Raw genomic sequence first — 12,951 nt, 5'->3', positions numbered from 1 at the left:
TAAAACTGGAGTAAAAACACTGACAACCAGGCCAGTTTATTTTACACTGCCTCCTGAGGTAGTTAACAGGGCAACAGCAGGCCGATCACTGAAACCTTGTCTGGGCTTCATTCGTTCAGCACACACTTCACTCATGCTCAGCAGGTCCAAGTAAGCACAGATGAAGCCCGGGAGGAAAATCCAGGCCACGGGTAGTATCTCTGAGGTATGGATCCTAATTTCCACAAGATAGCCCAGTAGATTCCACAAATGGTAGGAGAACTTTATTTTAATAAAAATGTCTGTTTTCTGAGCTAGTTCCTTTCCCCACCGTTAAGACAGTAGCTTTATGACTTAAAAAAAAAAAATCATTTATTTAACTGCACTCTTTTTAGGCAGTTTTAACTTTTTCCAACGTCGTAAGACCACTCTGTATTTTTCACTTTCAGTCTTCTCTTCAAACACTTTTTTCAGGAGAATCCGCATCACTATTTCTGTTTCTGTTTCTTTATCTTCTCCAATAAGAAGATCCAGTGTATCTCCCACTTTCACCTGGAAATTAAAAGAAAACCAAGCCTTTATCGTAGCTTGGGAAATGCAGGCCAATGAAAACATCTCTGCTTGGAGTTTTCACCAGGTGATGGTCACCCAGGGGGCAGGCGAGACCCCTCTGCAGCTGTCACTCACTCCTGGGGCCACGCTCAGAGGCGCCTCAGACATGTGCGGCTCAACACCTGTCAGGGCCCTTCCTTCAGACCTAGACGGCGGGCAGCTTCTGGACAGTCCTGTGTGCTGTGGCTCAAATACTCGTTACATTTTACACCTAAAACTAATATAACAAATATAAAATTATATACTCAACATACTTTTAAAAAAAGAGAGACAGGACTCAACCCACCCAGATGGAATGCCAGAGAACAGAGGGCTGAGTGGGTGCTGATTCAGTGGGTTCCAGGGGCTGAGGTCAAACCCATTCCTGCCCAGATGGGAGCTCTGGCCTGAGCGAGTGCAGGGCACGCCCTGGGGTAGCTATGTCTTTGCAGCCAGGGTGCTGGCAGCTGGGGCTGGACACCGGGTCCTGGCAATGCTGGATCCCAGAGGGTCTGCCCAGTGACGCAGGAAGGGGCTAAACCACCCCAGATGCCATGTGCTTCTTCTACTAGAAGACAAGTCAGGGATGACCAGGGCGCTCTTCCAAGGGGAAGGGGGACCCCACGTGTGGGCCATGGACTCTAAATGGGAACATGTAACCACTTAAGAGCCTACAGGTGGTCTCCCGTTTAAGGAGCATGGTGCCCAAACTGACTTCTACCTTATTTTCCAGTGAATGCTCCGAGTCAGTCATAATTTCATGCTTTTGGAACGAACATCTGTTCCCCACCCACGCAAAGCCTTTGCAGGCCCAATACTCAGTCTACAAAATGGGAGCGCATGCCTGCTCGCCACCGTGGTGCCCCGGTCAATCCAAGAAGCCCCCAGCAGCCGGACGAAACACTCCAACACGGGCCTGTTCAAAACCATTAACTTTTTCCCTTGGGACTGAGTGGCGGAAAGGCTCACACCACAGTGGGGCATGAAGACTGCCTCTCCTAGGTTTGAAGGAGGGACTGACCTAGGAATTATCTGCTGGGGGGTTGGGTGGGGAGGGTGGGGATCATCCTGCATGTAGTTCTGCTGGGTTCAATTTAAAAACAAAGATCATGCAGCTCCAACTGCGGACACTTAAAATTAATGTCCAAAAACACAAGGTTTGGGAACCCTGCTTTACCTTTGTTGGCATAACTCTTCCACTAAAATTCATTTTTAATATATGCACGACATGAAATTTAAAAGGTATGAAAGCATGGAGCGGAAAGGCAGCCCTTCTTGTGGATCTTTTCACAGACGCACTGTGGGCGATGTCTGCCCCTTAAGAGGAGGCTCACAGGTACCTGAAAGGTGGTCCCTTTGGCAGCTTACTTCCAGGGCACAGAATAGGGAAGGAATCGCTCTCCTTTTCCGAGCCGATCCCAGGGAGAGGGGAGTTTAGGAAGGCTTCAGTCCCCAACAGCTCGTCTACACGCACTGAGTCAACAGTTACCCAGCACCTATAGTGCTCTGGGCCCCAGCTGGTTTGCAGCTCACAGAAAAGCTTTGCTCATCTGCAGGCAGCCTGGGTTACAGCTGCAGCATCAGGCAAACGCCTGACCCCTCAGGGCCAGCAGCCATGCACAAGCCCCACGGAGCAGACCATGGAAGGGGAGGTGTTCTTTATTCCCTGCAAGGGGCCCTGCCCTTCCTAATGTGGGAGATGGCACGGCAGACACAAAGCAAAACTGGCTGGGATTAGGGGCTGTTCCAAATATCTACATTTCAAATCTCCGCTTAGCTGCAGTTACTATGGCTACCAGGTCTCCTAGTAACAAGGCAGCCCAGTGTTAATACTGGCCCCTTCCTTTGCTGACCCTCAGGAGAAATCTGGAAGTCAGCCGAGAAGGCAGAACACCCAAGGCAGAATGAAGCAGCAGCAATTAGGCTGTAGTTAACAATACCTCAAAGCAGAGGGAGGAAAGTAGGCTTGCGGTATTTGTAAATGAGACCCCGGCACAGGGGCATCAGGCATCAGCTCTCACCTTTGGAGCACTGTGGCTGGCGAGAGGGGGGCTGGGCTACAACCAGGAAAAAGCAATTTAGGAACCAGAGGGGCCTGGTCTCCAGAAGCATGTCCGCAGTGCCTGATTTCCTGCAGCTCCGGGAGCAATGACTGATGCCCACAGACTGAACCTGCTGGGTCAGGTGCCACTGGGGACCGTGGGCCTTGTGGCTTGATGGCTGACGCAAGTACTGAGGAGGTCCCACTCTGATCCTGGGAGAAAGGACTCTGAAGAAAGCCTCAGCGCTCACCCAGGTCCATGGCCACTGGCTCACGCCCTGCCGTGTCCCAGGGCAGAGGGTACAGCTCAGGTACTCACCTCGCGGGTGTTTTGAATACAAGAAAAGCTAAAATAAAAACATCCTCCAAAAGTGTGTCTCTCTTCCAGGGAACACTTGTTCCCTGGACACTAAAGAGTGAGATTATGTCTGCCAACACCTCACAGGTCTGCATCTTCCAAAGTTTTCAAGGGTCTTTGTCATATGCTTTTTTGTTTTGTTAATTTTTACCCTCATTATTTTTCTTTCCAATTATGAAAGTGATACATACTTGTAAAAAATAATGAAAATAAAAAGCATGAAGAAAGTATAATCTATAATGCCCCACTCAAAATATACTAGTACTATTAACATTTTAATTCTAGAAGTATTTATGTAATTTACTTTTATAAACATCTGTATTTAACAGAATTTGTATTTATGATTTATTGTAACAACACTGGATACTGGAAATACATTTTCTTGCAACACTTCTAAGTGACTTCTTCACTAACAGTAGTACTGACACGGAGCTTTCAGAAAACATGTACCATGTACCCACAGGCACTGGGGGAGGGGTGTACTGCTGGCCTGCGCAGAATTACACATCTGCTCGGGGAGCAGCAGGCCAAAGAACCTCTACGTAGATCAAGTGTTTCTTTTTAGCCTGATTATCATCATTTCATAGTGACTAACATTAATGACTAAGGAGCTTAAATATTAGATTTTTGTCAGTTCTGACTGTCATCTTAAAATTTTAAAGAAAAAAGGGGAAGTTTCATCTCAAAGTCACGGTGGCTGCAAAAGAGCAAGTGATCTGCGTGACTGAGGCCGGCTGGTGATGCCAACGTGACCAGGCCCCAGGGAGACCTCAGAAGTGGTAAGGCAGACACAGGCATGCTCCAAGTAAGGAGCCCGAAACTGGGGGCAGCATTAACTGAGTATTGGCAAAGCAACAGACAAAAATATCTGGCTGTCTTAATATCTCACCGTTCTGCTTTTCTTCCATAATTTTTCCCCATTCAGCCTGAGTTCACCTTTGTAGAATGCATCTTCCACTTTGCTTTAAAAAAAAAAAAAGTCACAGTGCTTTAAAATAGAAATATATTGAAAACCATTATACAAGTCTGAGAAACCCACCTGCCATTAATGCTCATTCTGACAATGACCTACCTCCCCACAAAATCTTCAGTCTGGGTGCTGGGAAAGTGCAAGCCAGCTGCTCCCACATGTATCTAGAACAGGGAGACCAAGGGTACTTCTTGGACAGATGATGACCTGCTGCAAAGATCTGCTAGTCAGGCAGGCCATCAGTACCTTGATGGGGCTTTCTGAGGGAACTCAGCACAAGCACCTGCCCTGCTCAGGAGAGGGCCTGGGTCCTCCACCTGACTCCCTGTGCGGCAGCTCCCTGCACTGTGGTGGCTCCTGTGATTCACAGCAAAGCGCGATTGCTCCCTTCCCTTCACACACCTGCTCTGTGCTCTGAGAAAAAAACGAGGCACCACACACATGCTGGGGTCATTAAGAAATCCTCTACTAGTCTGCACTGCGTTTGGGGAAACTCCAATCCAGAAGCTGCTGATCTCTCAGAATTTAATCATTGGGGCAAGTAGACCAGGGCAGGATGCAGACAAAAAATCAGTGCCCTTTCTTCCTGATGCTCTGATTCCAGGTGACTGACATATGAGGTTCTCCTTAATAATAGTAGCAGCAGCTATTACTCTGGGGGAGGGAGAGAACCCCGTACGAGTTGGCCAGATATTAGAGAACATTAACGAATCCCAATCGTGTTGCCTGAGGGCTCAGAGTCACTTTTAGGAGTCCTTAAGCTTCAAAGATTGAAAAATTAAACTATGCCATTAAATTAGGTCATAAAGTAACAAGTTACACAAGGAGATCTTTCTGAATTTATCATTTATACCACAATTTTTACCTTGCATACAGTATGTGCACAATGATTGCTACAGGAATGAATGAACGAGATGAAGGTCACTATTCTTATATAATTAGTGTAGGAGAGGATGATAATATTTTACGTTTGTTTCTAGAATGCTCATTTTATTTCATTGTTCTACTTGATTATTTCTGTGCTGGTGTCATGTTGTTTCAACTGCTGAAACTTTATAACGGATTCGTTTTTTAATATTTTATAATGGATTTTCACATTTAAAAAAATAAAATAAATCTGCATTTTAAAAAAAAAGGAAAAAGAATATTAAAAGAAATCTTGAACCCTGGCAGGTGGTTCAGTTTGGTTGGAGTGTTGTCCTGTGCACCAAAAGGTTGCAGGTTTGATTCCAGGTGAGGGCACATACCTAGATTGTGGGTTTGAACCCTGTCCAGGTGTGCACAGGAGGGATCAATGTTTCTCACGTCGATGTATCTCTCTAGCCCTCTAAAATCAAGAAACTTGAAAATTATACTTAATATCTCTGTGTGCTCTATATGAACACACAGTACTTTTTTCTTTTAATCCTCACTTGAGTATATGCTTATTGATTTTACAGAGACAGGAAGGGGGATGGAGGGAGGGAAGGAGGGAGGGAATGAGGGAGGGAAGAGAGAGAGAGGGAGAGAAACATCAATTCCTTGCCCACTCACCCCTATATGTGCCCTGAGCATGGATCAAACCATGCAACCTTTTGGTGCACAGGACGATGTTTCAACCGTCAGAACCACCTGGCCTGGGCAGTATTTTCATCATCACAAGTAACATATACTGAGTACTTACTCAGTATAGGTGCCAGGCACTGCTATAAATGCTTTAGATACCTAGAGAAATACTCATTCAATCCTACCAACTACCTTCTAAAGTAGGTTCTATTATCCCCATTTTACAGATAAGGAAAATGAAGCACTGAGAATTTATGTCCAAGGTCACACGCAGGATCAGGACTGGAGTATCAGCAGCCTGGCTGCAGAGCCCCATTCTTAGCCACTATGTTATACTGCTGCCATTGATTCTAAGGGATATTTTTTTCACACTGTAGCATTTGTAAAACCCCGACACATTTTATGCTTGCTACATGCATCTTACACGGCGATTCCTGTTCTCCTAAAGGTGTTATTAACATAGAATCAATGGTTCGTTTTACGGTCTTAAGGGAGTTTTAGAAACAAGAATATATGGCACATGAGATTTTCAGGCTGTCACTTAACTTCTTTGGGAATCAATTTACTCATCTATTCAATGAAATAATTGAAGCAGATTTCCTATAAGGTCTTATTTATGGTTATTCTTCACCATAATATGGGCCTACTGATTGGTAATGCTACATTAAAATAACCAACAAGACAAGTGATTTTGTAATAAAATACACATCATACTTACTTTCTTCCAACATCTAGGCCTGTCTTGAGAATGACATCATATCGAAAAGACTGCACTACTTTTTCCAGGTCTTTATAGTCTTTGACCACACTGGGGTCATCGTCGAGCTCCTCTTCCTGCTCGCTCATCTCATTACGATCACTCTCTTCATCAGAGTCCTCTTCGTCTTCAACTTTTTGCAGAGTCTTTTTAGTGGATTTTTTAGAGCTTATGTTACTTTTGAGTCTTACAGAAAATGGGAAAATATATTCTGGAGACAGTAAAAGCCCTGGGAGTCTCGGTGAGAAAATGTTATGGAAAAGTGTTTTATAATTTGATGCATTTAATTTGGTACTAGAAAAATACAAGTATCGATTCCAGGAAGCACAGCACTTGTGTGAAGGTGTCCCTCGTACTGCTCCCCAGAGTCCAATCCAGGCACGCGCTTTTCTTAAAACACGGGCGGGCAGTCCGACACTAGTCATAGCCATGGTGCGCATAACCTGCAACGCACAGTAATGCAGTTTTACTTCGCAAATGCAGTGTCCTGGCATTCTTACAACATAAACCGCACATACCATGGACTCTTTATATCTAGTGCTATACTTAAGTTCCCCTACAAAAGGCCATAGTGGTTTGCATATAGGGAGGGCCATGCACTATACCAGTGAATCTTCAAGCTGTAATTAACATGCTTACCTCACAGGCTGGTCATGAGAGTTGAACTAATTAGTAGATACTAATATGTGTGAAAACACTGGTTCTACTCTTTCCAAACCCCAAATTAGCTTGGTGCTGATTGCTACCGAAAAATATTAACAATGGTTCTAGATAATTTGTTAAAAAAAAAAAAAAAAAAGAAATCTCACTGTGGCTGGTGTGGCTCAGTGGACTGAGCACCCGCCGGCAAAACAAAGGGTCACTGGTTCGATTCCCAATCTAGGGCACATGCCTGGGTTGCGGGCCAGGTCCCCAGTAGGGGGTGCATGAGAGGCAACCACATACTGATGTTTTTCTGGCACATGTTTCTCTCCCTTTCTTTCTTCTTCCCTTCCCCTCTCTCCAAAAATAAAATATAAAACCTTAAAAAAAAAATCTCATGGAAAGACTATTTACTGATATATGTTACGTCCTTTAATATTGACTTAGTCAAGGACGGACATCAGATCATGACTTCACAAAACCCAGAGTGAATCTCTAAACTTTATTTCAACCTCCAGCCCCAGCAAATCAAAGCTGGAATGAGCCAACTGTACAGATGTGCACTTCAGTTCCTTTTACATCTTCTTCCACTGCTTAGCAGAGGCACTGGCTAGCAGAGAAGGAAGAGGCTCAGAGACTCAGAGACCCACAGTCTAGGTAACTGTTTCCTGAGGCACTGAGGTGCTGACATGCCAGAGAGCAGATAGTTCCTACATTACCTCAAAGGCAGCAGAAACTCTTATTATGATAGTGGCAGACTTTCCCAAGTCCATCAGGATGGTTTTAACACCATGATTAGTAATGCGAGGAGAGTTGCCACATGGTCAGTATCTCATACAGACTTCAAGTCTGAGAATGACCTTCCTTTGCGCCAAGGCTATACTTTCAGACAGATCTGATAATGATTCACATGATTTTTCCTTCCTACTTTGCATTCATCACAAAGCTGACAACAAAGAGCAAGTACTTGTAAGCCCACTCAATAGCACATAGTTAGCTACTTCTAAATTATATTTCTTAACATTTTGGTCCTTAATTTTGTTGGCATGAATGAGGCACGTTATGGAGGTTACATTTGCACGCATACACATATACACATACACACACACACAGGGTCATCAAGTAAAATGTATTTACTCTGGATCACATAAACAGAAAGTTTAAAAACACTGGTCTAAGTGACTTCAGCAAGTTATTTTTGTGATCAGGTATAATGCCAAAGGCCATGTGTATGCCTCGGAGCTCAGGACCTGGCGGCATGTTCCACCCCAATTAGCAGTACTCCCAGAGCTGTACGCGTCTGCTGAGATGACAAAGGCAGCCAGCCTCTCAGGAATAATTCTGTGCCAGTCCCTCATTTTACAGAAGAGTACAAACGAGACTTGCAGCAATTTAACACGTTGCTCAGTTATACAGCTAGTAAGTGATACAGCCAGGATTCCAATGCCAAGCCTTAACATGCATTGATTACTATGGGTCAGGCACTGCTCTACATATTAACTCATTTATTCCTGCCAACAAGCCCATCTAAGTTACAGGGTCACTCAGATTCTAGGTGGACTCAGACCCAGGCTTGCTGGCTCCTAATCAAGGCTCTTCACCGCCATGCTGCACCTCCCTCCGATCTTCTAACTCCATAACCACTCTCTTTCTGCTACCCTGTGACATTTCTCGTTTCCTTTTGAACAAATGCTAACCTTCACTGACTGTAATACTAGAGACAATGGAGAGTTTCAGGGCTGGAAGTGTCGCCCCTACTTAGACATCCTGGGGGAGGGGAGCTCTGTCTCTAGGTCAGTCCCTGGTCTCCCCACACCGCCTCCTGAAGTCCTGCCTTTGTACCACACTGTTGTCTCTGTGAGAAATGCCTGGATATTACGGTGCTCTCCACATACACCACAAATAGTTATCTTTCCCTATACTAGGAAACTTTTACTAGCACAAAATGATTTTAAAATCACAATCATATGTAATTACAATAAACATAACCAAAATGGCAAGCCAAGCATTATTTATTAGTTATTCCCATGCTAATTTGCTTCACTCCCTAGCAAGCATACGTCGGTAAATGCTGAAGTTTAGATAAAATTTATAAACATAAAATGGAGGAAATACATTAACCTAATTTTTGCTGGCAGTGATGACCACTTGTAGATGTTAGCATGCACACTCAGCGCCACAGGGGTGGAGTGTCAGAACCCAGATTCTGCCCCAGAGCTCTGAATCACAGTGGTATGGGGAGCAGGCAAGCCAGAGGGGCGGGCTAAGCAGGCCCAGACCCTCTTCAACCAGAACAGCAATGATGGTGAATACTGGGGTTCCTTGTACTTCACTGGAAAATAAGGGTTCCACTACCGAAAAAAAGGTTTCTGTCCTTTTAATATGGCCTCCTCTCTCCCAGGCTCCAGGCAAAAACTTCCACCTTTCCCTGCCCACACTCCCTGTGCCCTTTCCAAACTCACGTGCCAATGCTGTCTTTTCTACTATTCTATGTCCCAAGAATAGTGGCTCTAAGGGTAGTGACAGGGCAGGAACTGTGCTCCATTCCTCACTCCCATCCCCAGTCTGCTCAACACATATAAAAACCAGTGCATACTTGAAGATCCATTTTTAAGAAGTGAAATGAGCATCCTACCTATTAATACATCCACTCATCACTCATTTGCCCGCATACGCCAAGTGGACAGCTAGGTCTACACGTAAAACACAGTCCTTGTCCTCAAGAAACTGCCCGTCGAAGTGGAATGTGCTGAGCAAACTGGCTGTCAGAGAGCATAACACGCAAGCTGAGGTCCAGAGGCGCCTGGCCCTGCACAGGCTGGAGCCTAGAGCAGGGAGGCTGGAGGCGAGTTCTGATGGCAAAAGTGGCCTGAAACTAAGCTTGGGGGAAACAGCAAGTTACAACCATAATTTTTCACTTTCTGGTGGACCATTCTCATCAGTGTGCCACTATTTCTCATTCAGAAACAGACAGACTGACAAAACCCTCTCCTAAAACCCCACTGCCCCTAAACTGCTACCTCTTTCTTGCTCCTCTTTACAACAAAATTCCTCAAAAGGGTTGTGTATACGCTCAATGCCTCTCATTTTCTAAATCCAAAAGTTCATTTTTTAGTCCCCATCTTATCGGACTTCTCAGCAGCATCTGAAACAACTAATCACTCTTTTCTTTTTCATTTGGCGTCCAGGACATCTCACTCTTGGTTCACTTCCTACCTTGCCCGCTGCTGCTATTCAAGACTTCTTCGCTGCTTCCTTCTCTTCTCCCCGACACCTTAATGTCAGAGGGCAACAGGGCTCAGTCCGATCCTCTTCTCCATTCACTTCATTCAGCTCAATCTATCAGTTCTGACAAATGCACACCAAGACACATTTCCATGGCTTTAAATGCCACCTATATGCCGACGACTCCCTGATCTCTGTCATTATTTTGGACCTTCCTTCCAAATTTCAGCCTTGTATATCTGTGCAGAAGAGAGTTAATCTAGCAGGCCGGAGATCACTACCCTTAGAAAGGTCTGCTTGCAAGGCGGCCCTCGGCTAGTGGCTGGGACCTTGGATTTCGGGGGGTCCTCACCACTCCCAGGACTGACAGGAGGGGCGCACTGTGCCTGAACTGCTGGTAGAAACCATTTGATTTAGGCTGAATACCCGTTTTCCTTTTCAAAGTCTGGAATTTTGGTACATTCTCAGTAGAGGGTGCCTATGTGACTAAATCCCAATTAAAACCCTGCGTCCTGAGTCTCCAATAAGCTTTCCTGATAGACATTTCACATAATGTTGTCACAATTTGCTGCTGGAGGAATTGAGCATGTCCTCTATGACTGCTCTTGGCCTCTTGGTTTGGAAGACTGCTTCCTCCAGGCTGTCCCATGCATCTTCTCCACTGCTCACTGTGCTTTGTATCCGTTTGCTGAGACCCACAGCTGAGTCCTGTTAAGTCTTCCTAATCAATCAATGAATCTGGGAGTGGCCTTGGGGACCCCTGACACAATATCCAACTGCCTGTTCACTGTCTCCATTTGAGTAACAGGCACCTCAAACAACTGGTCCAAAAACGAACTCCTGATGTAGTCCCAGTCCCAAATCTTTATCTGCCACCTTCTCCACCTCAGGCAATGACCCTAGTAGCCTTCTAGGAGCTGAGAGCAAAAGCTTCCAGTCATTCTCGACTCTTCCCCTTCCCTCATACCCGCATGTATTATGTCAGGAAATCAAGTCCAGTATCCTGCCGCTTCCACTGCTACCACAGCAATTCAGGCCACCATCGTCTATCACCAGGACCACTACAAAGGCTGTCAGAGTCTGTTCTCCATAGTGTCAGAGTGACTCTTTTACAAAGTAATTTACACCAAGTCACTATTTCCCTCAAAGCGGAGCAAAGCAAAATCCCTACCATGGTCTAAAGGCTGTGATCTGGCATCTCCATTTGCTCTCTCGCCCTTGCTCCCTCAGCTCCAGCCACGCTGGCCTTCCTGATGCTCCTCATCACAACACACGTTCCCGGGCAGAGTCCCTTGTGCCAGCTGCGCCTAGAATACTCCTGCTGCAGGCATCTGCCTGGATAACTCATCTTCACTCCAGTGAGGTCTACTCATTCCGACTCATTAGTGAATAGGCATCGCCCTCTCCCAATCTCCCCTTACTTTGCTCTCTTTTCTTCCCCCATAGCTCTTATTTTCTGCTACCATATTATGTAATTACTGGTGGTTTTTATTTTTTGCCTGTTTCCCCTAGTAGAATATGAACTAGACAAGGGTAGGGATCTTCACCTGTATTACATCTTCTGCTGAATCCTAAGTGCTCAGACTAGTGCCTGGCACACAGTAAGTGCTTAATTACTGTAGAAGTAGATCAGGAGAAATGGAGCATTCCAGTGCCTTCAGAAAAGAACAAAAATGGGACTGGATTGATGGGCAAGAAGCTAGAGCTCCAAGAGCCTTGCATACCTAAGATGTCCTTGGACTTGACCCAGAGGGCATGGGAGCCATGAAAGGTCTTACGTAGGGAACTGACCGGATCAGAGTGCATTTTAGATTACCTTGGCGACCACGTGGACGTGAGCACAGGGGTAATCGGGGTCGGAAGCTGGCAGTTTCGGGTGAGATGTTTAGGAAAGATGTAAAATCTGTGAACTAACCGAAGGCTGTAAGAGGCAACGCTGCCATGGACGTGCGGGTATAGATCCACGTTCCCGCGCCTGTTCACTACTCCGGAAGGAGAGCCTGGTCTAACTGCTTCTAGGTCTAGTGCAATTGAAAATCCTCCTTCCTGCTGCCCTCAGAGGCGGACGTAGTGCAGAGAGGGGGTCGGGTTCCCCTCGCTCCGTACCCACCCCAGGTGGTTGCGCACCTTCCTGGGTCCTCAAGGTCAAGGGAAACTGGACACCTGCGTCCTTGAGCTCCCGATCTGTTTCCGGAGACAGCAGCAGGTGCCGGGCTCAGGGGCAGACAATCTCGGCCCCACGGGCGTCCCGAAACTGACCGGGCCGGGACAGGACGTGGGAGACTCACGCGGACATGTGGCAGAAGCGCGGACAGGGCAGAGGCACTCGCAAAACCCCTGTTTCACAAGTGCGCGCGGTGAAGCAAGAGAAAGGGGGTTTGGGCCGGTGGGCGCAGCGCGCCCGGCAGGGGCGCAGTTACCTGTACGTCAGAGCCGCTCCTCCCCCCTCCCTCCCCGCCGTCGCGCCGACCTCCGGCCTCCAGGCACCGCCCCACCCGTGCCCCGCCCCTTCCGTCGGCGCCCTCACGGGGAGAGCGGCCGGGCGGAGCGCTTGGACAGGGGGAGAGGTAGCGCAGCGACCCCTGCTGGAAGTCGCTCCTCGGATGACTGCCCGGATTGGGCCGCCCTGCCCCGAGGACGCCGCCAGCTCTGACCCTAGAGCGGAAGCCAGGACAGAGTAGCTGGACGTGGTTGAAGAGAAGTTTATATTAATGCTGGGGGCCTTGGATTCTCCGGAGCCACCAACTCTTTGGAACATATTTGAGAGTTACAGACTTTGTCTATATATATATATATATATATATATATATATATATATATATATACCCGCCAAAATTTACTTA

The 12,951-nt window shown here is 46.5% G+C and overlaps 1 protein-coding gene across 8 annotated transcripts; it reads right to left on the bottom strand.

Annotated features, from left to right (window-relative positions):
• Positions 1-220: 220 nt before the first annotated feature.
• MTRES1 (mitochondrial transcription rescue factor 1) lies at positions 221-12,577 on the bottom strand. 8 transcript variants are annotated; one of them, XM_054569783.1, is made up of 4 exons: positions 12,219-12,577; positions 6,203-6,684; positions 3,859-3,931; positions 221-531 (listed from the first exon to the last, which is right to left on the bottom strand). In XM_054569783.1, exons 2-4 carry the CDS (start codon positions 6,679-6,681, stop codon positions 352-354), a joined length of 732 nt encoding a protein of 243 aa, XP_054425758.1. In that variant the 5' UTR covers positions 6,682-6,684; positions 12,219-12,577; the 3' UTR covers positions 221-351. The 8 variants fall into 8 exon arrangements, with proteins under 8 accessions (XP_054425758.1, XP_054425762.1, XP_054425760.1 ...); XM_054569787.1 differs by having other exon boundaries at positions 12,397-12,577; XM_054569785.1 differs by lacking the exon at positions 12,219-12,577 and adding an exon at positions 11,656-11,874.
• Positions 12,578-12,951: the final 374 nt, after the last annotated feature.

This window comes from Pteronotus mesoamericanus, unplaced genomic scaffold (genome assembly GCF_021234165.1).
Source record: "Pteronotus mesoamericanus isolate MK-2021 breed Mesoamerican mustached bat unplaced genomic scaffold, CSHL_Meso_final contig_20, whole genome shotgun sequence".
NCBI lineage: Eukaryota > Metazoa > Chordata > Mammalia > Chiroptera > Mormoopidae > Pteronotus > Pteronotus mesoamericanus.
This window is presented reverse-complemented; position numbering and strand designations above follow the sequence as displayed.

Bases quoted from the DNA above. Each gene is read 5' to 3' on its own strand.
- MTRES1 (XM_054569783.1), bottom strand. From the start codon at position 6,681: ATGCGCACCATGGCTATGACTAGTGTCGGACTGCCCGCCCGTGTTTTA. The intron at 3,932-6,202 runs GTAAGTATGATG...TTTTTTTTAAAG, and splicing joins GGCCTAGATGTTGGAAGAAA to CAAAGTGGAAGATGCATTCT. The intron at 532-3,858 runs GTGAGATATTAA...TTTAATTTCCAG, and splicing joins TATGGAAGAAAAGCAGAACG to GTGAAAGTGGGAGATACACT.